General features: G+C 39.6%; 1 protein-coding gene across 15 annotated transcripts in view; it reads left to right on the top strand.

Annotated features, from left to right (window-relative positions):
• Positions 1-22,978, top strand: part of mef2aa (myocyte enhancer factor 2aa) — a 188,326-nt gene extending 165,348 nt beyond the window's left edge. For 12 of the 15 annotated variants that reach the window (XM_069910354.1, XM_069910341.1, XM_069910347.1 and 9 more), the window contains 5 exons: positions 6,726-6,910; positions 9,238-9,261; positions 12,304-12,418; positions 15,817-15,943; positions 20,535-22,978. In XM_069910354.1, coding sequence (XP_069766455.1) covers positions 6,726-6,910; positions 9,238-9,261; positions 12,304-12,418; positions 15,817-15,943; positions 20,535-20,844 — 761 coding nt within the window. In that variant the 3' untranslated portion in view covers positions 20,845-22,978. The remainder of the gene's footprint in view (positions 1-6,725; positions 6,911-9,237; positions 9,262-12,303; positions 12,419-15,816; positions 15,944-20,534) is intronic. The other 3 variants (XM_069910349.1, XM_069910351.1, XM_069910350.1) reach the window with 1 other exon arrangement.
• Positions 22,979-27,336: the final 4,358 nt, after the last annotated feature.

Below are 27,336 nucleotides of genomic sequence, written 5' to 3'. Positions count from 1 at the left end.
GTTGCTGCCCGCCAAACTGTGAGGCGCCAAGATGCACGGTTTGAGGCGATATCAGCCCACTGGCGGAGGTCAATGGGGCAGGCACCAAGAGATTTCTTTAGGCAGTCCTTGTACCTCTTCTTTGGTGCACCTCTGTCTCGGTGACCAGTGGAGAGCTCACCATAGAACACGATCTTGGGAAGGCGATGGTCCTCCATTCTGGAGACGTGACCTACCCAGCGCAGTTGGATCTTCAGCAGCGTGAATTCGATGCTGTCGGCCTCTGCCATCTCAAGTACTTCGATGTTGGAGATGAAGTCGCTCCAATGAATGTTGAGGATGGAGCGGAGACAACGCTGGTGGAAGCGTTCTAGGAGCCGTAGGTGATGCCGGTAGAGGACCCATGATTCGGAGCCGAACAGGAGTGTGGGTATGACAACGGCTCTGTATACGCTAATCTTTGTGAGTATTAGGGGAAAAAAAAACCACGTCGCTTGACAAATTGCAACATCGGACTCTTTTGTTTTGTGCTTTTGGAGCCAGTTATTTTAAATGTACAAGACTGTGAGCAACTACAAAGGAATCTGTTTGTACCTGGAACATGCATGGTGTTAGCACAAAGAGATGGACTGTATCTAATTTATATTGTCAATAAATAAAGGACCTAGATAACACAACAAAATCGGCAGAACCACAGCCATTGTTGAGATCACCTGGCTTACAGCATCGTTTCTGCAACTTATTTAGATTAAGATCAAAGAACATTTGCAAGCCAGATGGTTCTCCTGGTTGGAACTGAATACAAGGCAAATGGTTTGCAAAAGAAGCCAGAATTAATTATGCAATTGTAGAATTGTTGCAGGACATTTATGGTGAAAGGGTTTGCTGAAATCTGATTTTTTTTTCAAACTGGTATGCATTCCTAAAGAATATTGCAATATTGGGAATAAATGTTTGAAATGTTGAATTTTGAAAAATTCGGCACCCGCCCTGTTCAGACGTTCACTGAGATGGATTGTGTTTTCAAGCATGTATCTTGGGGATGTGCTTTGCTGCTCCAAATGGCCCAACTGTTACAAGCCATTTTATCTTTTCATTCTGATTGCAGAATACACATTTCACTGTTTTTAGGCCAGGTTAACTCCACAGCGAAGTCTTCAAGCCATTTTTCTTGGTCTGATTAAGAGTTTAGCAAGCAGATATTATCACTTATTACCTGTGGTTCATTTCTGAATGTCCTTGTCTTATCTTGACTGAAGAATTTGCATGTCTGGATTTTTGTCTTTCACGATCTAGGGAAACTCGCAAGATTCCAGGTAAATTATTTACTCATCTTGAGTGCACTGTCACTTGTAAAATTCAATCAAAATGCAAACAAAACAAAAATATTTTGTCATAATAAGGTGGAAACAAGTCATAATTATGGAGGAATACCATACAATATATTTGAGGTACCTAGATATAAACCTTTAATCTCTACATTCCATTAATAGCAGTAAACTCTTCTGGCAAAGTAAAAGATTTATGAGATGAATAATAAATAACAAAACTAATCAGTTGTAGAAATGTACTCCTGTCACTTTGACCTGCAACTCCAAAAAAAATCAATGTTTTCTAATCGGTTCGACGTTCCTCATTTGCTGTTTCATTGATTTGAAAATTGTTCATGTTGTCTGACTGGCCAGAAACTTAATTCATGAATTTTGAAAAGCCATTTTTTTCTGTATCTGTGACTTCTGTGCCCTGTTAGACATTAAACCCATTGCCCACAGAATGCTGTCTTCCCTTTAGAAAATTAGCTGCCCTCTTGATGGCTGAGATTCCTGTGATTCTCAGTTAGAACGGGGGCACTCCTATTCCAAACTATTCCTGATATTCTCATGTTCCAACCTGAACTGGTGGTCATCTAATTCCTAATTTCCTCAATGAGAATATAAGTTTTAAAGTAGCAATCAAAATAATATAGCAGAGAACAATCCATGGTACATTTTCATAGTTCAACAAGGTTAAAGCTGATTATTAATAACAGTAACAACTCCATATTTGGCAAGAAACACTGCTCTGATTAATGAATCAGGAACATGTACTTATATGGAGAAGTCTCTTTGACTCTTCTGGAAACTGGAAATTTTTCTGTCTGCAGCTTGTGAGGCATAAGATAGATTCCCTAGTAGCAAGATTATCTGCAGGTGGCAGTGCCTCTTGCTAGAAAGGTGTCCTCACACTTTGCAAAGTAACAATAAAGCACCTGGCAACTATGTTTGTGTTTATTTGTCAAGTGTTTATGGGTCCACTTTCACACTAGTCTAGAATTGCTTTGATGTCCATTCAACCATCTCCAGCCCCATCTCAGTGCCTGGTTTATGGCCATGGCTCCATGCACCTCTCAACCTCAGACCCAGTCCTAGCACATAGCATTGGCACCCTCTTTATGGCCTGTTTCAGGCCATAAAGCTTTTTGAATTTGTTTTTTTACACTAATTTTGTTTTCGCCCTCACTCAGAATTAAATGGGGACTAAATTAAATGTTGAAAGGTGGTGTTGTAACTCCTCCCCAAAACTTTCAATGGACATGAACTCTGAGAACAAGCTTCTGTGGTTACTTTCAAAGTCATTTAGGATCTTTACAGGTCCATCTGCATCCATGTTTGATCATGTTTAATGAACAATTCACAAGATAATGACCCACTCTAGTTGCTGTTCATGCTCAGTCGGAATCTCATCATAATTACCACTTCGTGTCTTTACCAGCAGAGCTTGCAGAGGAAAGTTATCGTTAGGTGGCACGTTTGGTCTAGGGGTTAGTGCATTGCCTTTGCACAACCAGTGACTGGGGCCAGGGTTTGAATCCCATGCTGTCTGTAAGGAGTTTGTACCTTCTCCCCATGTCTGCGTGGGTTTTCTCCGGGGGCTCCAGTTTCCTCCCACCATTTGAAATACACCAGAGGTGTAGGTTAATCGGGTGTAAAATGGGCACCACGGACTCATGGGCCAAAGTGGCCTGTTGTTATGCGAGCAGCTCTGAAATGTTGTTTTAAGACCAGTCACTACACAAATAGAAATTTTGTCCATTCTAACTTTGAGGTGAAATCTTATTTTCTATTTTCCAGTTAGTCATATATTTCCCTAGGAAGACAAAATAAATACTCAAAATTGTTTAGAAAAACTCTTCACAATAAATTGAAATTAATTTTAAATTAAAATGATTAGTTAATTAAAAAATAAGAATATATTTAAAAAAGCAATTCTTTAATTTGTCCTTGACACCCAAAGTTGCTTGAAAAAGCACAAATTGCTGGAGGAACTCGTTACTTAAATATTGAGAATACCTTTCCCAGGCACTGCATTCTAGACCTCCACCTTCCAGACTTTGCTTTCATTCAGAGACAGTTGGAGTTTACGCATGAATGATGCGGTTTCCGTCGATACTGCCTGATGTGCGAAGTTCCTGCAGCAGTTTGCCTTTCACTCCAGATTCCTGAATTTGCAGCCCAGTTGGTGATGTTTATCAGACAGAAACGTTCATGCGACCTTACCCACAAAACTGGGTTTCAGATGGAACTGAAGGACAATAAACATTAAATGCAATATCAATTTGTGGACCCTTCAGGGATTTTTTTTTGTGTAGTTCACAAAACTATCAGCAGATGGCACTTGAACACACCATTCTTAAAATGACTGCAGACGAGAGCAATATAATTCTGCATGACTGGTCCTCAATAATATCAACGAAACAGGATTATTTATTATTTAAAAACTGCATCTGTCTTAAACAAAGCATCTTTAATTGTTACAGTGAAAATGGAAATATGCAAATTAAAAAAATAAAATAATGCAGACATGGAGTAAAATTATATTCTAGATTTTATTTTTTAGATCCTGTGTGTGTGTGTGTTTATTAATTAGTTGACACATCTGACATTAAAAATTGGAATTGGAAGCGGACGTTCTGTTTTTGAAGTGACATTGACGATTTAGGAAGAACTATGATATTGAAAATAATCATGATATTTACCACAGAGAGGGCCTTTGGCCCATGTTCACTTTAAAAATTCTTACATTAACAGTCCATCTGGATGTTTGTAGAAGTGTCTCTGAAAGACGAAGAGATTTCTGGTTCAGTTCCAAACTTACTCTTCACCAGCTTGCCTTTATTGTGATTAATCGCTGCTGTTAAACTTTAAAAGAAAAAAATTTGTACCTCACAATGAAAAGATGTAAGAAATAGTTTTCTTCAAGTCTTCCTCGTAATGTGGCACGGTTCGCGCAGCAGTTAGCGCAATGCCTTTATAGAGCCAGCAGTCGGGATCGGGGTTCGAATCCAGCGCTGTCTGTAAGGAGTTTATACATTCTCCCCATGTTTGCATTGGTTTCCCCCGGGAGCTCCAGTATCCTCCCACGTACCAGGGGTTAATTGGGTGGCATGGACTTGTGGTAAAAATGGCCTGTTTCCATGCTGTATGCTTAAAAATACTTGTGTCTTGCGATTCTTCTTTGTGTTACCTGCAGAACCATGTATCCTTATTTCTTGTAGCACATCGTTTACAATGATGAAGGAGTGGCCTGGCCATTCGTCACTTAAGTCAGTTCCTTGGGATCATGAATGACTTGCATTCACTTCAGTTTGGGGTGTACTGAGGTGTCTTCAGATGGGGTAGGAGCTGGAAGGTGGGCCAGACAGGTGCTTTGATCCTTCATAGAGTCTCTATGTCCTCCTTATACAATCATGAGGCTCTCAATACGTTCTCAATGCGCCTTCTTCACTCAGAGCAGTTATGGAATCTCCAAGAATTGGTGAGAATATTATCGAAGCCTGTGCCCTAGTCCCTGAGGAGAACTTCTATTCCAACATTGGAAAGAGTCTTGGATTACATTCCAAAGGGATGTAGGAGGTAAAGAGGAGCAAGATGTGACTAGGAAGGAAGAAAAAAGGGAAGCAAACTCCACTTGGTTCTTCTCGAAGGAAAATACTTTTGAGTACAGCCTCCTCATCAGAGAGTCGTGGACAAGATCTTGTGTCAACACCTCCTCCATCCAAGCACTGGCATCTTTTGGGAACAAGCAGTACTGTGCAATTCGATGGATACTTGCTCTGAATTCCTATTCTTTTACTGTGTGTTATGTAGATTTCATTGACTCTTGCTTGACATTTGCAGTTTGCATAGAATCTGCCGTGACTCTCACAACCCCATTTTCTCCACTCCGTCTTTGTTTCAGACCATTGGTGCCCCATTTATTCTTTGACTTTTCCAATTTTCTTTCACCTCCTAATTTTGCGCCCTTCAAAAACTAATTTGCATTGAGCTGTTGAATTTAAATTGCTGACCTAAATTAAAAAAACATTTAGAGGTACCAACTAATGCGACAACCCAGATTTAAAGGATTTCACCATTTAGTTTGTGGTACTTGCAAAAGAATTAAAGTAAAGGTTACAGTGTCTTTGGGCACAGATTGCCTGTTGTATTTGTCTCCTGCTGTTGATCCCAATGTCAGAAAGTGCCGCCCGCTCCTACAACCCCGATACATTTCACAGGGTGGGCGGAAACCAGAGAAGCTGGCAGAAACCTACATAGGCACAAGAGAATGTATAAACTCCTTAAAGACGACACGGATTCGAACCTGGTCCGGCACAGTTAGTGTAGTGGTCGTGCAACGCTATTATGGTGCCAGTGACCCAGGTTCGAGTCCGGTGCTGTCTATAAGGAGTTTGTATGTTTGTCTGGTGTCATCGCACACTTCAAAACGTTTGTGGATTGTTCATTAATTAGGGTATTTGGGTGGCATGGGTTGGAAAGTCCTGTTACTGTGCTGTATTTTAAAAAAAAAATCACATTAAAAAATTTAAAAATGCAAGAACGAGCAATGGCTATTGCTCTTGTACCCTAGTAGCACTGATCTAAACCCTTTCATTTTTCTGTTTTGAAAACAGTCAATATTTTGAAGCCAGCTTCATTATTATACTCATATCAGGGACACAGTGCTCCCAGAATTGGAATAATTTGCTGAAGGATGGCTAAGCAAAACTTGGATTTCATGACATGATCAAGCTATTTTGTTGTTAGGAGGCTGGATGTCAGTTGCAATTAGAGCGTGATTTGGTGCAGTCTTGAGGCAGAATTTAGTCTGCAGCTGTACACCTCTGTCATCAGTAGGATGTCGATGCATGGGGTGTTTTAAAATTTCTGATTGGCAAGAATACCGGAACTGTAAACTTGCTTTCAAATTTATAAAGAATTAAACTATGGAACCTTAAATTTATAGCATTGTATATCTGTTAATCATTCAATAAAGAAGCAATCATTGTTAATGTAAAAAAACCTCAGACACATGAAGGTTGATATCAACAGTGGAACTTTTTTAAAATAAGAGTTTAAATAAGAGAATAGCAGTATTCTCTTTTATCATTAGACTCAGTTTCTAGGACCCTGAGATGTTTGGCAACATGGCCCATTGGGAAAGAGATTCATTTGTTTCATTTTATTAATTAGCTTTATCTTGGAGAAATAATCTGAAACAGTAGTCCATTTGAAGCCACCAGGCTCACTGTAAGGTGACAATGTAAAATTACAGACGAAATGTACTTCTTTCACTGACATTGTCTGATATCTCAAACCTTTGGGATAAAGAAAACTGAGTCATCCTTGCTTTTCCAAGAAGAATGAAAGGAATTGTGTCAAATGACAAACTAAGGCATTAAAAACAAATTTAGGAATGTACTTTTTGATCTTTTTTAACATTGATTTCAGGAAATGGATTTGTTAACCCTCGAGCCTCTCCTGGACTACTGTGTTCCACTGGTGGGAATGGATTGGGAAAAGTAATGCCCACAAAGTCTCCACCCCCTCCTGGTGGAAACATTGGAATGAATAATCGCAAGCCAGACCTTCGCGTCGTAATCCCTCCAACCAGCAAAGGCATGATGCCACCTCTGGTGAGTCCTTTACAGAACACTGCAGTGCAGATTAGATCAACGTAAGCATCAGTATGTGTTTTCTCTGCTCTCAAAGTAAGTATAAGATGAGAATCTTGAAGGAGGCCCTGATTTGCGCTGATAGTGCCATACAGCGAGGAAATGGGCCTTTCGGCACATTTCGGCCTTTGCGCTTGGCCAATATCCCTCTATGCCTTTCCCATTTGGAGGTATTTTAGGTATTTAGTGAGATTCAGGGGATTTGTGGTGATAGGTTATGTACTGAGGAAGATAAAGTACTCTGTTTAAGAATTACTCAAAATGTTAACAAAATCAAAGTTGTTGCCATGATGTGGAAAAAAGACCAGCCTTGTATGTAGCAGCTCTTGTCCTGCAAATGCCTTCAAACAGGAGGGTACAGAATTGAAGGGCCAGAAGGATTTTTAAGGGTAATAAAAAGTAGAGATTTTGGATGAGGGCAAACAAAAAGCACAACAGTTTGCAGGCTGCATCTGCAATAAGCGAGAGAGATTATAGTGGTGGGTCTGACAAAGCCTTGACAGAGTTGTAATTCATTACAACGCCAATGTGGAGGAGCATAGAACAAAATGACTAATGTACAAGGTTTCCTGTCGGGACCGATGCACAGTAGCACATCTGGTAGAACTGCTCCCTCAGAACTCCAGCGTCACGTATTTAATTCTGATTGGTGCCATCTGTGTGGAGTTTGTGTGTTCTTTAGTTTGATTCAGAAATTTAGTGATGCAACGTGGTAACGGGCCATTCTGGCCCACGAGCCCATGATGTCCAAGTATACTCATGTGACCCATTAGCCTATTAACACCATAGGTCTTTGGAATATGGGAGGAAACTGGAGCATTGAAAGGAAACCCATGCTGTCAAAGGGAGAACATGGAAACTCATTTCAGACAACGGCGGATTTGAACCCAGCTCGCTGGCACTGTAATAATGTCACATGAACTGCTATGTCAACTATGCTGCCTTTTCATACGCTTGCACATGTTTCACTAGCTGCTCTAGTTTCCTCCTACATTTGAATGACGTGCAGATTAGCAGGTAGATCACCCTTAATTTGTCATTGAGTGGTGGAATCTGGGGTAGTTGATGCGAATATGGAAAGATTAAAACTCCAGGATTAGTGTAATTAGTTATCAGCCTGGACGGTGGCCACAGGCTTATTTGCATGACCGTATGATATCCCCAATACATCAGTGGCCGTAATCCTGAAGTTAGTATAAGGGACACGTGACAAATACCAATAGCACTGAGGGAGAGCTCGGGATGATATCTAAAAGCTTTGACATTGCACAGGTTGAAGAGAGCACAAATCAGGGATATGGTAAGTCTGAACTCAGCTTGGAATATTGTGTGTGCTTATCTGTGGGTCTTTTTTTAAAAAAACAAACTAATACTTATTTTCGGAAGATAATAGTTTTATTGAAGGTTATTGATTCATTGTCTAAGGCTGAAAATGTGAACCAGATTACATCCTAGCAGCTCAATGAAATTGAACCCCTGTGAGATTTGGTGTCAAACAGTTAGCGCATCGACTACTGTGTGAGGGATGGAAAGGTAGAGTTGGTATCATGGGAGATTTTATGTATGCCAAGCCAATGTGTGAGAATGCCACTGAGAGATACCAGTGGGCCACTGGGCGGAGGAGGAGGTGAAATGTGATGAAGGAAGAAGCTGCTGGAGAAAACTAAAGAAATTGAAGAAATAGAGAATTGACAGTAGGATTAAGACCCTAAAACATTTACCCAACCTCAATCCCTTTGTTTCCTTTCAGTGTAACCATTGATCAGATACAAGCACAGAATTAACAAGAAATTTACATGAGAACATAAGATATAGGAGCAGGAGTCGGCCATCTGGCCCATCAAGCCTGTTCCGCCATTCAATGAGATCATGGCTGATCTGATGATCGGCTCATCCCCACCTACCTGCCCTTTCCCCATATCCCTTAACTCCCCTACTTTGTAAAAATCTATCCAACCTTGTCTTAAATATATTTACTGAGGTCACCTCCACTGCTTCAATGGGCAGCAAATTCCATAGATTCACCCACCTCTTCGAGAAGCAGATCCTCATCATCTCCATCCCAAATCTACTCCCTTGAATCTTGAGGCCGTGTCCCCTAGTTCTGGTCTCCCCTACCGACGAAAACCACTTACCTACCTCTATCTTATCAATGCCTCGCATAATTTTATATGTTTCTATAAGATCCCCTCTCATTCTTCTAACTAGGCATTTGTAAGTTAATGATAGTTTCAAGATGATTTTCATCTAGTAACTGAGTATATTTATTTTGTATCTGGTTTCTGCAGTCAGAGGAGGATGAATTGGATATGGTAAGTCTGAACTCAGCTTGGAATATTGTGTGTGCTTATCTGTGGGTCTTTTTTTAAAAAAACAAACTAATACTTATTTTCGGAAGATAATAGTTTAATTGCATGCTTTTTGTGTGTTTTGAGGTTCTGTTCTCCTGGAGTAGATCTTACCAGTATTTTAGTCATTTTCAAAAATTCCATGCAACTCTTTGTTTTAAAGTTGCTGTTCATTTAGAAAAGCATGAAATCGTAGAACAACACTCTTCACAAAGCACTTGAGAACTCCTACTGTAATAATCAACTGCCATAGCATTCCTCTGTCCCACTCAATGTATGAGTAACCTAACAGGGCGATGGAAAGGTTTTGGATTTCCCCCTGCCTGATGTGATGCATTGAAATCTTTCTAAAATCCAGTACTAACACTGTATCACTAAATGGTATCTCTTGAAATTCTCAGCAGTTCAGTTGGAATCAGAAATTTAATTAATACCAACTAAGCATTAGTTTGTGACTCAATTAAAAATGTTTAAATTCATTCAAGTATTTTCAATCACTAATTGCTCAATACCCATCATGTTCTGATGTGCCACTTGTTAGAAGAGTTGTATATAATTTTTTTATGGCTTTTGAAAGTTTCCTATTGGTAAAAGTATGAGTACAGTTTGTGTTAAAATAGATGTCATAATTTGATGCCATATTTGGTATATTGTAACTTTCCCGCATGCTTTTGCGACGTTGGTGTTTTGTTTTAATCCAGAGGTCTTTAGTTTAATAACCAACAACTGAAATTTTTGTTGGTATCTTAATCGTTCATTTAAATATAAATCTTTTCTTTAACCAATACCTGCCTTTTTAAAAAATCTCTTGCTATTGTTTTAAAACCATTGTAAGATGATTGGTCTATCTTCTTTTTGGTCCTCTCTTCCCCCACTTCACCCAACCCTCCCCTATGTTTTGGTACCTATTCATGTTGATGATACCGTCTTGGTCCAGAAGTCTGGAGTTAGGAATTTGTTCACACAACCCTGTGGAAAATTAACGTAACTGAGAATAGAACAATTTTGTGCCCATTGCGAAGTGCGCCTTCATATTGCTCTTTCTGAATAACTAGCTTTTACAAGCTCTGTTTATTCTGAGACTATTTAAATGCCCAACACCTGAGATATATTTTTTATTGTCACTGTGACCTGGATCCTTTATGGCTTGACTGATTAGTCTGTGGAATCTTAAGGGTTTTCTCAGGCTGGTGGTGCTAATCTGCCATATCAGACAGAGTAATTAGATAAGGAGAGGCAGCTTTTCTTTGGGTTACAGAAACAGTAAATCGGTCCCTTACTGCATTGCAAAGAATTAGTCCTCTCTGGCATCTCCGATCAGGAGTGCCTGTTAGTAGCTTCAAAGCATCTGGGGCACAAAGAGCCTGCCTCATTGCAAGCACTTGTCTGGTTCTTGTGATCCTCTGGGAGTTCTCTGCACCATCTGCCATCATTGCATCATCCATTCAATCAACAACAGCCATCTCCTGTAGCTAGAGGGGTTTGTACAAATTTAAGAGCTACCTGCAAGGACATTGTAATAACTGTGAGAACTGCTACACTTCATAAGGGAAGGTGGCATTAAAACCATCAAAGGCAGGTGTTAATGCAGAGGATGGTGCTGCTTTGCGACCCTACAATTGGAGTTCTCACTCGATAGACATTCTCACTAGCAGTGCCTGTGTGATCCACAAAGCTGTTCTTGTGTCAAGTAAAACAAAAGGGATGAAGTCGTCTTTGTTCAACACAGAAACACGGGAGGTAATGATAACACCTTGTTACCGTCCAGCCCATGACCAGCTCACTTTGCATGAAATGGCAATTACATTTAGACTTAGTTCTACCTATCAGTTAGAGGGGGTGAGTGCACATTCATTAACGTATTAGCACAAGTATTTCTTGATGTCTACAAAACAAAACTGAATAATTTAATTTGATGTTGTTTTAAGTATGTTTTATTACATAGAACCCTGTCGGAATTTAAAAAAAAAACACATGCCAACCTATCAATATAGATTTGTTTGAAAATTACGATTGGTTTATTGTTGAGGCTTCCAGTAAAGGATACCTTTCTCATCATTTCTGTCTCAATATTAAAGCAATCAAAAACTATTGTTTGCCCTGCTGTGTTTCTGTGATCCTGTATCACACACTGTCAAGTATTTGGCAACTATTAAGGTTTGCTGTGTGCTAGGGCTGTGCGATGAACTGAAGGATGATGACATCAAAGAAATCCAGTAGTTGGTTTTCATCTGAATAAGAATAGATTTTCTCTCCCTGAGCTGTCCTTCTCCACCGCTCCATCTGGTGGCATATGAACTGGATTGTCTGAACTCTGGAAGCTTGTTAAACAGCATTGCGCACCTAAACAGAAGTGTGTGAATTTTAATTTTATTTAATTCTTCTGCAGGTAGAGGAAATGGAACATTAAAATGTTAAGGCACATAGAAATACTGGAGGAACTCAGTTGGTCTTGCAGTGTTCACAGGTTAAGATATATTACCGGTGTTTCGGGCCTGAGACCTTCCTCAAGGTTCTTCATAGCTCAGGCCCAAAATGTCGGTAATATTCCTTGACCTCTTATGGTTGCTGTGAGACCTGCTGAGTTCCTCCATCATTTCTGTCTGTTTTACTACAATCACAGCATCTGCTGATCTTCAGTGTTTCACTGCATTAAAATGTCATGGTCCCAGTTCTTCCTTTTGATTGCATTTTTTTCAGCTTGCAACAGAAGTCTCAAATGCGTATCATTTTCGGCCTTGTATTTTCATTATTATAAACCCAGGTTACTCTGAGCTGAATTGTGCAGAATTATAAATTGGACTTTCACTTTTGTGGTAAATCCAGCCATCCCTATGAATTAAGCATTTCAAGGACATGTAGATTTCACTTTTTTAAATGTACAGACTGGAAATAAATGATATTTCTCATAATTATTTGCATAACCGTGCATTCAACCGCGGTTTCTGCAAACATTTATAAATTGATGTTTGCCATTGGCTAATTTGCTTCCTCTTTTGTTTGTAGAATGTACAGAGGATAGGCAGTTCACAATCAACACAGGCTCTTGCAACTCCTGTTGTGTCTGTAACTACTCCAAGTCTACCATCACATGGACTATTGTACTCGACATACAACAATGGTAATTGCATTAGAAAATGTGTCCTTAATTAAGTTATGATAATCAGCATAAAGCCACATTTCTGAACAAGCTGGCCATATAACCATATAACCACTTACAGCACAGAACAGGCCAGTTCAGCCCTACTAGTCCATGCCGTAGCAAATCCCCACCCTCCTAGTCCCACTGACCAGCACCCGGTCCATACCCCTCTAGTCCCCTCCTATCCATGTAACGATCCAGTCTTTCCTTAAATGTAACCAATGATCCCGCCTCGACCACGTCTGCCGGAAGCTCATTCCACATCCCCACCACCCTCTGCGTAAAGAAATTTCCCCTCATGTTCCCCTTATAATTTTCCCCCTTCAATCTTAAACCATGTCCTCTAGTTTGAATCTCCCCCTTTCTTAATTGAAAAAGCCTATTCACATTTACTCTGTCTGTCCCCTTAAAAATCTTAAACACCTCTATCAAGTCCCCTCTCAATCTTCTACGCTCCAGAGAAAAAAGCCCCAGTCTGCACAACTTTTCCCTGTAACTCAGACGCTGAAATCCTGTCAACATTCTCGTGAACCTTCTCTGCACTCTCTCTATTGTGTTTATATCTTTCCTATATTTTGGTGACCAAAACTGTACACAGTACTCCAAATTTGGCCTCACCAATGCCTTGTACAATTTCATCACAATGGTACATTAAACCATGTGTCCAATAAAATGATTTGCAGCTTGCACTGATTTTAATGCAAAATGAATTGGATCACTTAAAAATAAATTACAACGGTTGACAAACAGTAAAAAGCTGCTTCAAGAAAAGATGAAAACGTAAAAATTCAACAGAAGCTGGAAATCTGAAATGAGAAGAAAATGCTGGTAAAACTCAACATTGGTGGAGAAGAAATGACCAGATATGATGCCCTTCCGAAAAGAGAATTCAAGCATTATTACTAACCATTTCTGAAAAATCTGTCATACGTAATGGAACAAAACCTGATGGTTCATGTATTTTTTTTTCTGGGTCATGGTTTAATATATTGTAGTTACAGACTAATTAAAAAAAAAATTTAAACATACAATACGGTAACATGAGCCCATACCGCCCAATTGGACCTACAACCCTCGGTACGTTTTTGAACATTGGGTGGAACCCGGAGCACCCAGAGGAAACCCACGCAGACGCAGGGAGAGCATACAAACTCCTCACAGACAGCGTGGGATTCGAACCCTGGTGGCTGATGCTGTAACAGCGTTGCGCTAACCGTGCCACCCACGGTGGCAGAAACCATTTGGTGGTCACGCAGGTTTTTTTTTACCTCAACTGAGGCAAAAAAAATCCCTTTTTCATAAAGGAATAATATCACCTGATTTAGATTTGGATTTTCACTTTTGATCCCATCCTTTTAAGGTTTGATTTCCTTCCTAGTGCTCCGAGCAGCAATAGTGTAGTAGCGGGACCTCTTGATGCTTGGCTACTCCAGTTGTCCTATTTCAGCTCTTGATTCTGGATGTTAATTATCCTGTGGCTGTTTCAAACTATTCAGAGTGAACATCATGACGTGTTTTGTTTTGGTATGGGATTCTATTGGGCAATCAGACATATTTTATGCATGTATAAAAGATTAAATTCAATTTCTAGGCATTCGTGACTAAACAGGGGCGGTTAGCGCAGGGGGAAGCACGGTTAGTATAGCTGTTAGTGTGATGCTGTTACAGTGCCAGAGATGGGGGTTCGAATCCAGTGCTGTCTGTAAGGAGTTTGTACATTCTTCCTGTGTCTGTGTGGGTTTCCTCCAGGTGCTCCAGTTTTCTCCCACCATTCAAAACATACCAGCAGTGTAGATCAATTAGGCGTAATTGAGTAGCATGGGCCAAAAGAGCCTGTTAACATCTGTATATCTAAATCTAAAAAAAATGAAAAAGTTTAAATTTAAAAGCAGCAGAACAGATGATTTTGTTTCTGATTGTACATTGTATATGAACTCATCAGTGTAGATATTTTTGATGAAAGGAGCAAAATTGGCATTGCTAATAAGGTTGATTTGTATGTGCCCAGATGTGCTAACACAAACACATCCTTGTGTAACACTAAATTGTTGAGTAGATACAAGATGTGTGAAGCATAGAAGCCTATCTTAAGGACATAAAATCACAAGAATAATCTGGATTCAGCCATCCACCCCTTTGAATTTGTTCTGTCATTCATCAAGATCATTTTCTAACTCTGTTCCACTTTCCTACACTATCTCAATACGTCCAGACTCTCTTACTATCTGGATACATAGAATGAGAAGGCAAAGAATTCTTGGGCTGGTCCCAATGGAGAAGTAGTCAAAGTGGAAAGGCGTTTTTATCTAGCTAATAGTACGGGGGGGGGGGGGGGGTGGAGAGATTCTCCTGGGCCTCCTTCTTCCTGTTGCACCCATCCCTACAAGATGCCCATGACTCTTTGGTGACACTGCATGCACTATTTTGGGTTAACACCTTGAAGAATTTCAAGAATAATGGTGGATAATGTATTACTAGTTCTGACATCTTCCAGAAAGTTCCTCCTCCAACTTCCTGGAACAAGAGAGCAGTGAAATCTAACACAACCCTCTCAGTGCTTCAACTCCAATGCAGTGACTTAAGTGCAAATAAATCTCTTGAAGGTCCCCCTGGCTCTACGGCCTTCACAATGGGGACATCTTGCTCAATACCCAGGCCAACTTCAGCACAGGTACCCCATGATATCAGAAGGAATCAATGAGAGATGTTCCCCAGAAGGTTAGGTAGCTTGGTGCTCATTGTTTCGGCAAAGTATCTTGTTTGTCTTTGGGATGCCAACACCGTTGGAGACAATCAGTAGAGAAATTGATGTACTTGAGACATCCTGTTTCAAGTCAATGCTCAAAAAATTGTTACAATATCCTGTCTTCACTTAACAAATTTTTGTTGCACACAATTCTACGACTGACTATACCGTATTTTTAATTAAGAAAAAATTTCTGATACAAACCGTGACTGTGTGAGATTACTCCAGCTGCTCTGGTTTCCTCCCATCCTCTAAAATAATATGAGGTTCTAGGTTAATTGGGGTCTTGGATAACTGGTTCAAGTTGAGTGTTTTCAATTTATAACTGAAACCAGTAGTCTTCTGTAGTCCCAAAGGCAAGAAAGTTCTGGGCAAATGGAAGAACTATTTGTAGTTTCTTCAACCTCTCAAATTTACCCAATAAAAAAACACCAGTATTGTAATAGTTTCCATTAAATAGAATAGGTATCATGGAGGCACATCTTCCTGATGCAAATTATTTAACACGTACACAATGTGTAAAATAATTTTTCTTGGACCTTAAGAAATGAAATTAAGTCTCTTTGGTGCTCAATGGGTTGATGGAAGATAATTGGATATACATTTCTTCTCTTCCCATTTCATCTTGCAGATTATTCACTAACCAGCGCTGACTTATCTGCACTACCAGGATTCAACTCACCAGGGACATTGTCGTTAGGGCCAATGTCTGCTTGGCAACAACACCAGCTTGGACAGGCTGCCCTCAGCTCACTAATGTAAGTTAGCAATTATCTGTTTTCAAAGTTAGCCGGTAATATTATGAACTGAGCATTTAAATATACCAATAAATGTTATTTTAATGTCTTTGATCTTTAGTTAGTCTGGTCCTGATCCAGATTGTCCCAGGTTGGTTCCAGCTTTGTGCTGTGTTAGCTGACTTTAACCAGTCAAAGGTGGGAGAATTCCATGCTTTGGGCATAAAGTATCAGGATTGAATATAAAGAAATGGACAATGGTGAGAGCAGTAATGACCACAGCCCTGATGCCTGTAATAATGCTGCTGGCTTCAGGGAATGTCCTCAACTGAGGGCAGTCGATTGGTGTGACAGTGGAATAGACTAAAGGATCGACCAGTGGGTGAGCAATGATGCAGAAATATATCCCAATTAGAAAAAGAGATGGAGGGAAAAGCATGGTTAAGAAAGGTAAAAGAAATATTAAATCAAAGAGCCATTGGTAGAAAAGGCACGACAGACTGAAATAAGTGAAAATTGTCAAATCACCTCAAGATAAACAGCAAAAGCCTCTGCAAATATGTAAAAAGAATGTGGGAAGCTAAAGTATGTAACTGAGGGAACAAGATGGGGATTAATAAGAGGAAATAAGGAATTGTCAAAAAAAAAGTTAAATCGTCGGAGGAGACTGCAGATTTCTCAAAGATATTTATTGGACTAGTAATGAAGAACTTGTAATGATCAGTATCACATAATACAAGGTGTTAGAAAAAAAAGGACAAATAGCCAGGCCGCAATACCCTGCATCCGAGTATTTTACTGAAAGTGACTGCAGAAATGGTGTGGAGCCCTTGGTTGAAGACTGTCAGAACTTGGATGCCAGTAAGGTATCAGCGGGTTGGAAAACTGCAAACATTTTATTTTATTTTAATATTGCATAGGTGAAAAATAATACACATCGGGAATACAGTACAACTCCGGTTATTCAACCAGGCCTACATTAGATAAACTTTTATTTTGGATAACTGGTCATTTTTAAAAAAAAGCCCAGTAGCAACAGCAAATCACTTGTATCAATGTTCAAACAGCATCAAACAACAAGGGAAGGCTTTTTAAGCATTACAATTATGTTAATTCTCATCAAAAGAAATGGTGGCCACAGCCGATCCCGCTGCTGATCCCTGGGGAGGTTTCCCAGGTGGAACACCCACTGGTGAGTCGGCAGGCTCCTGTCTCCCTGGTCGCCGGAGCTCCTGACGCTGGAGTCCCACCTCCGAATCCTCCCCTAGACCTACCGCATACGGGTATGTGTGTCTGGTAGTAAGCTGTGGGGAGGGTCTGGAGTCGGCGTCCGGTGTGCTGAGGAGGAAGGGACGGGAGGGTCCGAGGTCCTCCTCCTGCCAGGGAGGCCGCTCTTCTTGAATTCACTGGGACAAGGGATTCTTCTGACCGCTTGTGGCTGGGAGACAGTAACACACAGTTTGAGAGGGAGGGTTGGAGCAAAAAGTCAATGGGAGAAGGTAAAAAAGAAATGGAAAGAGAGAGGGGAGGGAGTTACCTGGAACTAGGACAATCGTCGTTCTAATTTCATGTAAAGTGAATATTTTTTCAACCTGTAAGGTCAGTTCGGCTCCTAAAATATTTCAGATAAAAGAGGATTGATTTGTTTCAGATATCCTTATTTATCCAAAATGTAATTTGTTTTTGGATAAATGAGGATTTCGGAGAATCCAATTTTGGATCATCAGAATTGTACTGTACTTTTTGAGATAACTTACCGAATGAGTGGTATTCATGAAACAGTGGTGAGTTAAAATTGTTAACTACATCAGTGGATATTGTAATTTTAAAAAAATTCAGACATACAGCATGGTTACAGGCCCTTTCGGCCCACAATTACACCCAATTGACCCACAACCTCCGGTACGTTTTGAACGGTGGGAGGAAACTGGAGCCCCCGGAGGAAACCCACACAGACATGGGGATAACGTACAAACTCCTTACAGACAGTGCTGGATTCGAAGCTCGGTCCTGATCTCTGGCGCTGTAACGGCATTGTGCTAACCACTACGCCAACCGTGCCGCTTTTAATACGAGAAAATTGGTGCTTACCTTTTAAAATGCAGCTGAATTGTGAAAACTCGTGAAAAGATTCATGTTGACGATTACACCAATGAGTTAATGTGGCAAAATAATTTCAGAAAAGCAAAGGCACTTTTAAACACCGGTGCAGACATATTCCAGTTGTGCAGAGTGGAAACGACTCAACACCTATCTGAAGATGAGCACAGCTGATTGTTTTCATATTATTAAATTCTTTGCATTTTAAATATTTGCTTTAAAGTACAACCGACTGGTTATTTAATCAAAATACTGTTTGCAATTATTACAATAATACGGTTCAAACCGTAAGGAGGTCGTAGGCCAATTGGGTGGCACAGGCGCATGGGCTCAAAGGGCCTGTTACCGTGCTGTATGTCAAAATAAAATACAATAAAAATTGATGATCAAAATTGACACTTTGAAACTTTAAAATGTAGCATCAGGCATTTGCTGGAATCAGATTCTCTGTCCACTGAAGTTTTAGAAATATTTTAATGGGTTCTTTTGCAGGGGCAGTTCCAAATGATTTGATTACTGAATATTTGGATGTTTTGGCCCAGCAAAATAGTTAATGATAATTTCTAATTTATTTACTTCAGTGAAAGAGAAGGCAAATATCTGAAAGTGGCTATTAAGAGGTCAGAGGGGTTATTGAGTTACATTGCAGTTTTGATTTGATTCTTGAGACTTGTGGGAGTCGGTGTTAATTTTCATTGGGTGTTTCCAGCAGTGCCATTGCTATTACCCCTGGATTGTGTTCAGTCAAACCCACTTCCAAGTCTGAGAAAAGTATTACATGCATTTTACAGCTTCATCAGATTTGGTGGCCAGTACCAGGTAGATGGAAATTCCAAGTCAATGCCTCCACCTTTTCTCAAGAGTCTTGTTGATGAACTTTTCCTTCAATTTGACCTTTTGCACCGAAATAATACTAAAATCTAATCCTCTCCATTGGATTCCAGGCTAAACATTTTGTAAGAACGTAAAGCGCCCATGTGCACGGGGGCCTCGTGCTTGCTTAACCTTGGTTGGTTGATTGTGGTGTGTGGAGTTGAGCCTCTTCCTGCATATCCAAGATCGTCATCCCTGCAAGACATACCATTACTATCCATCTTAAATGCTGGGTGAAGAATGTTAGGAAGGCTTGAGCTCTCAACTCACCAATATTCTTGGATATTGATTCCTTCCTCGATGGTTATGCAGCAAACCCTGGCACAGCCCCAATACAGCTATAATTATTTTGAAACCATGTCATAGTGATAGTCTAAAACCCAAGGGATATTAGTCTTGGTCCTTTTACGAGGCTCATGAATACAACTTCAGAGGGAGGTTGTGCAAATCACCAAACTTGGAAGAGATTGTATGACTTGATGTGAAAGGTTAGAGAAACAATATTCCTGAACTGTTACCTCTTTGCCTTCCCCTGGATTATAGTTGGTATATTTGCTGGAGGAGTGGTAACCTCTTCCTATAGCTAGCAATCTGTCACCTTTGCCAAGTCCATGACAGTAAAAAGAAAGAAAATCAGTGATGTGCTTCCTGTTCCAACGATCTCTTCTCTGATAAGTCTGTGAAATGTGATAACAATCCATGTCAAGTCTTTCCTCTTTAGCTTGTTGGCTTCTTAAAAATCTTAATTTAGACATATAGCACAGTTACAGGCCCTTCTGACCGACAATCCCATGCCCCCTAATTAACCTACAAACCCAATTTTGAAGGAAACTGGAGAAAGCCCACGCAGACATGGGGTGAATATACAACCTCCTTACAGACAGCGCTGGATTCAAACCTGGGCCGCTGGCGATGTAACAGCGTTGTGTTACACTAACTGTGCCACCCTTTTCATTCAATGATTACGCTGTTAAAAACGGAGTGTAAAATCTTCAGACCCACTCAGCGCTCGCCACTGCTGATAATTTCGTTGCCCTGTTAATTGAGGGAATCATTTAACTTTCATCTCCTACCGTGGTATTTCTGCCCCAAACTTTGCCTGACTAGGTTCTGAAAGAAGGAGTGCAGTTCCTTTCAGTTTGAGATCTATGCTAGACTATTGGCAAAGAAATCCTGTTAGGCAACAGTCACTTCACATTCCATATTGTAAATTGATGGCAATTATAAACTGTTCATCCAAGCGATTCTTCTTCCAAATCTAGTGGTTGTGCGTTTAAACAAAAAAAAAACCCGCATTTGTATTAGCGCAGTTAGTGTAGCGGTTAGTGCAACTCTGTTACAGCGCCAGCGATCGGGACCGGGGTTCGAATCCAATACTGTCTGTCAGGAGTTTGTACATTCTCCCTGGCTCTGCGTGGGTTTTCTCCCACCCTTTAAAAACGGGGGTTGTAGGTTAATTGGGTGTGATTGAGCAGCACGGGCTCAATAGCTACTTTTGTAAAATTTAAAATAATACGAACATCACCCTTTAATGTCACAGCATTGATCATGACTCTGGTCGGCATTTTGACCCCAGTATTTAAGCAATAATTATCTCTGCTCCAGGCATGGTCATCTTGTTTGTGTTCGTACTTTGCAGAGTTAACAGTCAGTCGCTTCAGGGTTCAAACCTTTCAATCAACACCAACCAGAACATCAGCATCAAATCGGAGCCAATTTCGCCTCCCCGAGATAGGATGACACCCTCAGGCTTCCCGCAACAGTCGCGGCACGACACGGGACGCTCGCCAGTCGACAGCCTCAGCAGCTCCAGCAGCTCCTATGACGGGAGTGACCGCGAAGAAGCACGGGGTGACTTCCATTCACCCATTGGACTCCCGAGGCCCTCCGCGGATGACCGAGAAAGCCCATCCGTAAAGCGCATGCGGATGGACACGTGGGTGACATAAAGCCCTTTTTTTGCTGCCATTTTGTAGTAATCTCTTTTGTTACAAGAGAACTGTCCTTACATATCTCAGACAAGGACATGGATAATGTATAAGTTAATCAGGTACTCTACAGTGCAAATTAATTGTATATTTGCAGGTGTCCCACATTTAAATTGTAGTCACTATCCCAGTCTGGCACTTATTTGTATTAGCTGTTATCTTATACTGGTTTGCAAAAAACAAAATAAATAAATTTATATTCAACCCTACCATGCTTGCAGAAACAAGACAGTTGGTTGTCAATTCTGACAGTGTCCTGTATGTGTGTATAAAATGGTGTGGCTAGTTAAATTTTCTGCTTAGTATCATTGAAGCTGTAGAAAAAAAAACAAAAGAGAGCAATACTGTACATAAAATAAATCTATGATATTGAACCTGGCATGGGTCTCCGTCTCTTGACGAAGTGTGATAACTTGCACGGTATAGGGCTGAGGTCAGCAGTTCTTTGCATGTGCAAAAAAAAACGGGTTATAGAAGTGGCAAAACAATTTATTAAGTCCTTTGGAAACATGCATTAAGTACCCGCATGAGAAATAAGGAGACTCTAGGTGAAATATAGCATTAAGAGAAACTTAATATATTAAGTTATAATTGGAATTTGATTGAAGTTCTTTATGTTGATGTCTGAAATCCAAATTTGATTCCAGATCACTTATATATTTTTATTAAAACGTAATACCCTGACTTATTATTGATTATATAGAACTGTATAATTTTAAACACATTCAGCTATGAAATTATTTATATATGCCAAAGTTGCATGTTAATGCTCTCTAGAAATGGTTTATCTTGTTACCTTGGCTTAGATTTGCTTTTTTTAAAATGCAGGCGAAACCTTAAAAGCCGTGAACACTTGCTAACCTGTATGTAAAGAGAATTTGAGCCAAATGTCTGTGTACATAGCATCCTAAATATATCACTTTTGGTGTCAGTGTACAATGTATTGTACGTTCACCAGATCAAAGTATATTTTTGTGGATTATCGCCGATTTGACAGGGCAAGATCCTTATGCGTAGATCATCCACTGGCAATTACTTTTTTGTTTAATATGCTGTACTTTCTTGGGTTTTAATTATATATGGGCATTGCAGAAAGTAGTAAAAGTTTATTTTCCTCTATGGCAGTGAATGTGTCCAATAATTGTTATTTGTGCTGTATGGTAATGCTTTATATATAAAAAGCAGATCCTCAATCCCAATGTTAATTGTCATTGTCATGCACAAACTTGAGAACAATTTCCTTATATGGTAGACTGTTGTGGATGGAATTTCACTGCTTTATTCAATTACACTTTCCTGATATAAGCTGCCTTTTGTAATAATTCACTGACAAGTAATTGTGGTTCATTAAAAAAGACCTGCGAGAGAGTAGTGTGGGTGAGTACCTTTTGAAAGTAATAAATGCAAAAGGTGTCTTTTATATATTTAAAATAAAGGTTTGTTCAGTGGTGAGTGCAATAGGAGATTTGACAATCAAAGGGGAAGGCCTGAGTGCACACTTGTAGAAATAGAGCAATAGAGTAAGGTTTGTACCCCTTGAATGGACTGCCTGATGACTCCCAGGTGAGCCGAGGTTGATTGCACCAAAGGGAACCAAATCCAGTCATGTTCATGTCTAGAACCCACATTCAGTAACTTAATAGTTATACATATGTAATAAAAAAATAAATGGGAACCAAATTGACATTACTGTAGAAACTGGGCCCTTCACTAATCATCGGTTGTCCATCTCCAAAAGTGGTGGGATATGGACGTAACCGTTCTGCTGAAGTTTCACCAGTCATTAATGTGTAATAAAAGCAGTTTGACTTTGACAACTTTTATAGATCAATATTCATAAACAGAAAACAATGGCAAAAGGTTTGCGATTGAATAAACCTGTTTCTGGGTTTATAGTGGATTCCATTCCTTGTTTCGAGTGAAGCACAATATGTGTAACCTGACTGGTTCTTAAGGTTTATGCCATTAGTCCCTGTTCTGCTTTAAGCTGGAGTTCCAAGTATTGTTTTGTATGACTTGCGTTCTTACAAAATGTACTGATGATCATTTCTGTTGTTTGGTTCTTTTAGTAACAATAAATATGGGCAGAATTTTTCTCCTCTGATTTTTTTTTAATGAGTGTAGAAATCTGACCTTTATTTTCTGTTTAATTATTTCTTGTGGAATATAAAACCCTTTGGATGTATTAAAAATATTGTTTCATTGCTGTGTCTAATGTATATATTTAACTGAGTTTAGCCACGTTTGTACTCTGCATGCACCTTCTAGAGAATTAACATTTAACACACTCAAATCAGTATGTTATTTTTCCCCCACATTCACATGTTCCCGTTGTTTCCACATATTAATTTGTTGAAAATGTGTTCAGATTGACAAAATAAGGCTAATGGTACTGAAATGATGGTAAGAATTAAAATTTGCTCACTCACCTATAATCTGCAGAACAGAGAAATTAATTATGCATGTAAATGAAACTTTTCTGTATATTTGGTAAGAAGTTTGCTTCATATTTACCATGTCTCCTTGTGTGCAAATTGCCTTATGTGGTGGCATCATTGACCTTTGTTCTCAAGTAAATGTCCAACGTTGCGGGCATTAACACTGTCAATGGCAAATACGGTTTAACCTACGAACTGTGTTGCTATTTGTTAATAATTTTCTGTCTATGTTAAGAATCCTTAATCGCTCATGTTAATTATAATTTAAGGAAAAAAGATCTTTTTTAGATGCATCCTATTCCATCACTAACTTTATGCACTGATTTCTCCAAATCTCAACTATGAATCTGAAGAGGTTGGAATGAAGCCTCCTTTGTAACATTATTCGTTCTGGACTGCCTCACCTGACTGAAAGAAAATCTTGCACTTAAATTCTTTTACTTTCAGTTGATCATTGCCAAAACACTTTGCCGTTGGTTCTGTTGATAACAGCTAATATTTTTTGAGAGAAAGTGTGTAAAATTGAAATGTGCTAGGTACTGCCGCCATTCAATATTAGCAACACAGAATACTTAAATTTATCATTGTATGAACCTTTTGTGTCGCTATGCCTCAGCATGTGAAATAATCTGCCAACTGCTTTTTGAAAAGAAAGAATACATTTTTGAGGTTTACAGTGTAAAAAGAGTTTTGCATCAAATTCAGGGTATGCATAGTTGGATTTCCTACTCATTATCGTTGAGGTTTCTAGATTTGCTTTTATTTTATCCAAATGCTGAATGATAGTAGTTTGGGAGATAGCAGGACTTGAAAGCTCCCATATGAACATCTCAATTAGAACCTGCAAATCACAATGTCAGTGTGGCAATTTTTTCCAACTTTTTGGACCATTGGAGATCTTTTAACTAAAGGCAGGGAATAATATGATAGATTTCCAAAGGGGATAAAGATAACTTTGTACTATTTGAACTTCTGAGGCGGATTCTTCCTGAGGGGCAGCAGGAGTTTGAAACCATGCTGGCATCCGATATTTAAAGCCATTTGTCCCCGATTCTCAAAAAACAAAAATGCGTAAATGCAAATCATTTCCCACCAGCACCAACGATACAAAAGTCCAGTGACAGTTCAAAGGCAGAGTGCCTCCATAGTCTCCTACTTTGTGCGCCGAAGGCACAACTCCTGACAGGGAAAGGAATTTCAGTAACACTAGGAGTTGTTATCAACCATGACATTTTGATTTAGATGCCACATTTTTGTTCTATTATGAAAGTATTAATACTGTGCACAGTAGAAATACTATTTACTCTCAGGGTATATTCTAAGCAGCATGTATTTACCATCTCAAATTTCTCATTGTCCCATGAGCCTACATTAATAGCAATTTTAAAAAGCATTTGGTGAAATCAGCTGCCTAATAGGAAGGTGTTGGTAAATGGAGTACCTTTGCATTAATCATAAAACAATTGATTATTGACATCCAGATTCTATTTCTCATCAGAGATTTTACAAATCAAATGCAAAGATCTTAAGATCTTTGACATGTAGGATGAGGCTATCCAATGCAATCACTTTATGCAATGCTTAGCTGTGGAAACCAGGGATTATATGAAGGTGATGCCCATCTGCACACAAGAGACCGTAAACGAGAACTCAAACTTCCCATCTCTGGACACTGTTTATGAAAAATTAAACAAAGTATGCAAAAAGAAAGGGAATATAAATGATTTTCTTTTGCACAGACTTTCTCCCCTGTGCTGTGCAAGACACTGCTTTGCAAAATATTTTAAATGGCTTTTTTTAAAAACGGATGTATTTGGTAATTGTTTGTTACTTGTAGAAATCACCGGAGCTGTTCACGGTTTAAACTTTAAGCCTGTTGGCAGCACAAGCTGGACTTTGTTGCCATTCATTGAAACAAATGTTGATGAGACTTTAAGTTAACCTGCAATTTCCCTGAATGTGTTGTTTTACTTCAATATACAGAGATAAGTGAACTTTTTATCAGATGATTACAATATGCTAGAGATTGTTGTAAAAATTTGTACCCTGCACTCACTTAAGTAAAGATATTGGCTTTTACTGTGTAATGAGAGTCCATGTCAATTATTCAGTGCAAGTTTAAAACATTCGAACTGGTCATCTAAATTTCCATTCAGTTGCTCTATTTTTTTTTAAATGGGGTTCAATTAAGGAGTAGAATTACACAGAGAGTGTATCTGGGATACAAATCTCATTCGCCATGAATAGAATTGTGTGGTTATCTTGTGGTGTTTTTGGCTGATTACACTAGATTTTATTTTACAGTTATATATTTTTTTAATTTGCTTTGGTATTTCTCTGATAAGACCAGCATAACATAATTTTTGAACCATTTTACAGAGGTAAAAACATAATCAAGGAGAAAAGATTAAAAACAGAAACTAAACCTGCCTTATTTCCACCGCAGTGTCAAATTAAACCAAATCTTTACTATTTGCACATAATATATCTCCCTCTATTCCCTGTGTCTACCTAGAAGCCATTTAAACACTAGTATCTGCTTCCACTGCTGCTATTGACAATCTGTTGTAGGCATTCTGTAAAAACTAAACTTGCCCTTCACAACTTTAAACTTTATCCCACTTAAGTGCATGTTCTCAAATATCCAATATTTTTACTCAAGGGTAAGGAAAGTAACTCTATCCTATCCATGCCTCTCATTACACTGGATTTGAACCCTGGTCGCCAGCACTGTGCTAACTGCACCACACTTTCCATCGCCTCTACATTCTTCCTGCAATGACGCAACCAAAATTGCACCCAAGAGCTCCAAATGTAGCCTAGCCAAAGTTTAATTTAGCTGCCACATGACTTCCTTACTCTTGTACTCAATACCCCGAGCATTGAAGGCAAGCATGCCACACCCTATCCACTTGCATAGCCGCTTTCAGGGAACTGTGGACTTTGACTTCAGACTCTTCTACGCATGACTCATTTCAGAAGCTTCCTGTGTCCCATGGGACACACTGCCATCACATTGCAGAGGTGGAGAATGGGCTGCTAATAGGGCTGCTTTCCCCTTGCTCCTGTCAAAATAATTGAGTCTTCCATCATTAGGACAAAGAGGAAGTCCCACAATGCCCTTGAACTGTGTCTTGTCAGTGGTGGAAGTGCTTTGGGGAAGTTGAGGCATAAGTAACATTGGAAAATTCAGTCTGTGGGCCATTAGTTGCTCTTGTAGCTGCAGTTTTTTTTTAACGTGACTCTAAATTTCAGGTACATGGTGCCCTTTGACTCCTTGGACTCCAGCCATTTTTAACCTTTCATAATATGTACTGGGAACATATTATACAATATGAACACCAGGACGAATCAGCTGGTGGTTGGGAATAAAACCAGTCTCGGAAAACGGACACCGAGTACAAGTACTTGTTCGTAGTCCCTGAAATCAGGGACGCGGAGTACTTGCACTTGAAAACAGGAACACAGAGTCCAAAGGGTTAAGGATGTTAACGGCTGATTCAATGGTGGTTATTGGCAGTGATCACCAAGAATTTGGAACCGTGGTGAAATTGGCTGGAATGTGAATGACAAAATTGTTTCTTACTCCCAGTACCTAAAATCTGCACGTAGATCCAGTATGTTCTGTGTGCAGGACCTCATCAGAACAATTGTAAACCGAATGGAACACCAAGGAAAAGGACCCTTTCTTGTATCTGACTTTTTTGTGGAGGTTGCATGTCCTCAAAACTTTCGGATATTGACAATGTCAGCCAAGTTCTCAGTTCAGTGTGGACAGCCATGAAATGTGATGGCCTTACACCTGTTTGAGGTGCAAAGTGGACACCCAAGTATCCAATCTAGTAGGTAAACTGGGCTGCTGTTGCTCATCATTGGTAATTAACTGCCCTGACAGCAGATGGTTTCAAAGCCGAGATCACGAATGTATAGAACCAAATTTAAGGGGACGACAATGGGGGAAAAAATAGATTTTTTTGCTTGGTGCAGAATATGTTGGTGCATGTATTGCAAAACT

This window comes from Narcine bancroftii, chromosome 14 (assembly GCF_036971445.1).
Source record: "Narcine bancroftii isolate sNarBan1 chromosome 14, sNarBan1.hap1, whole genome shotgun sequence".
In the NCBI taxonomy this organism is placed as follows: domain Eukaryota; kingdom Metazoa; phylum Chordata; class Chondrichthyes; order Torpediniformes; family Narcinidae; genus Narcine; species Narcine bancroftii.
The sequence above is the reverse complement of the archived record's forward strand: the minus strand, read 5'-3'. Positions and strand labels throughout refer to the sequence as shown.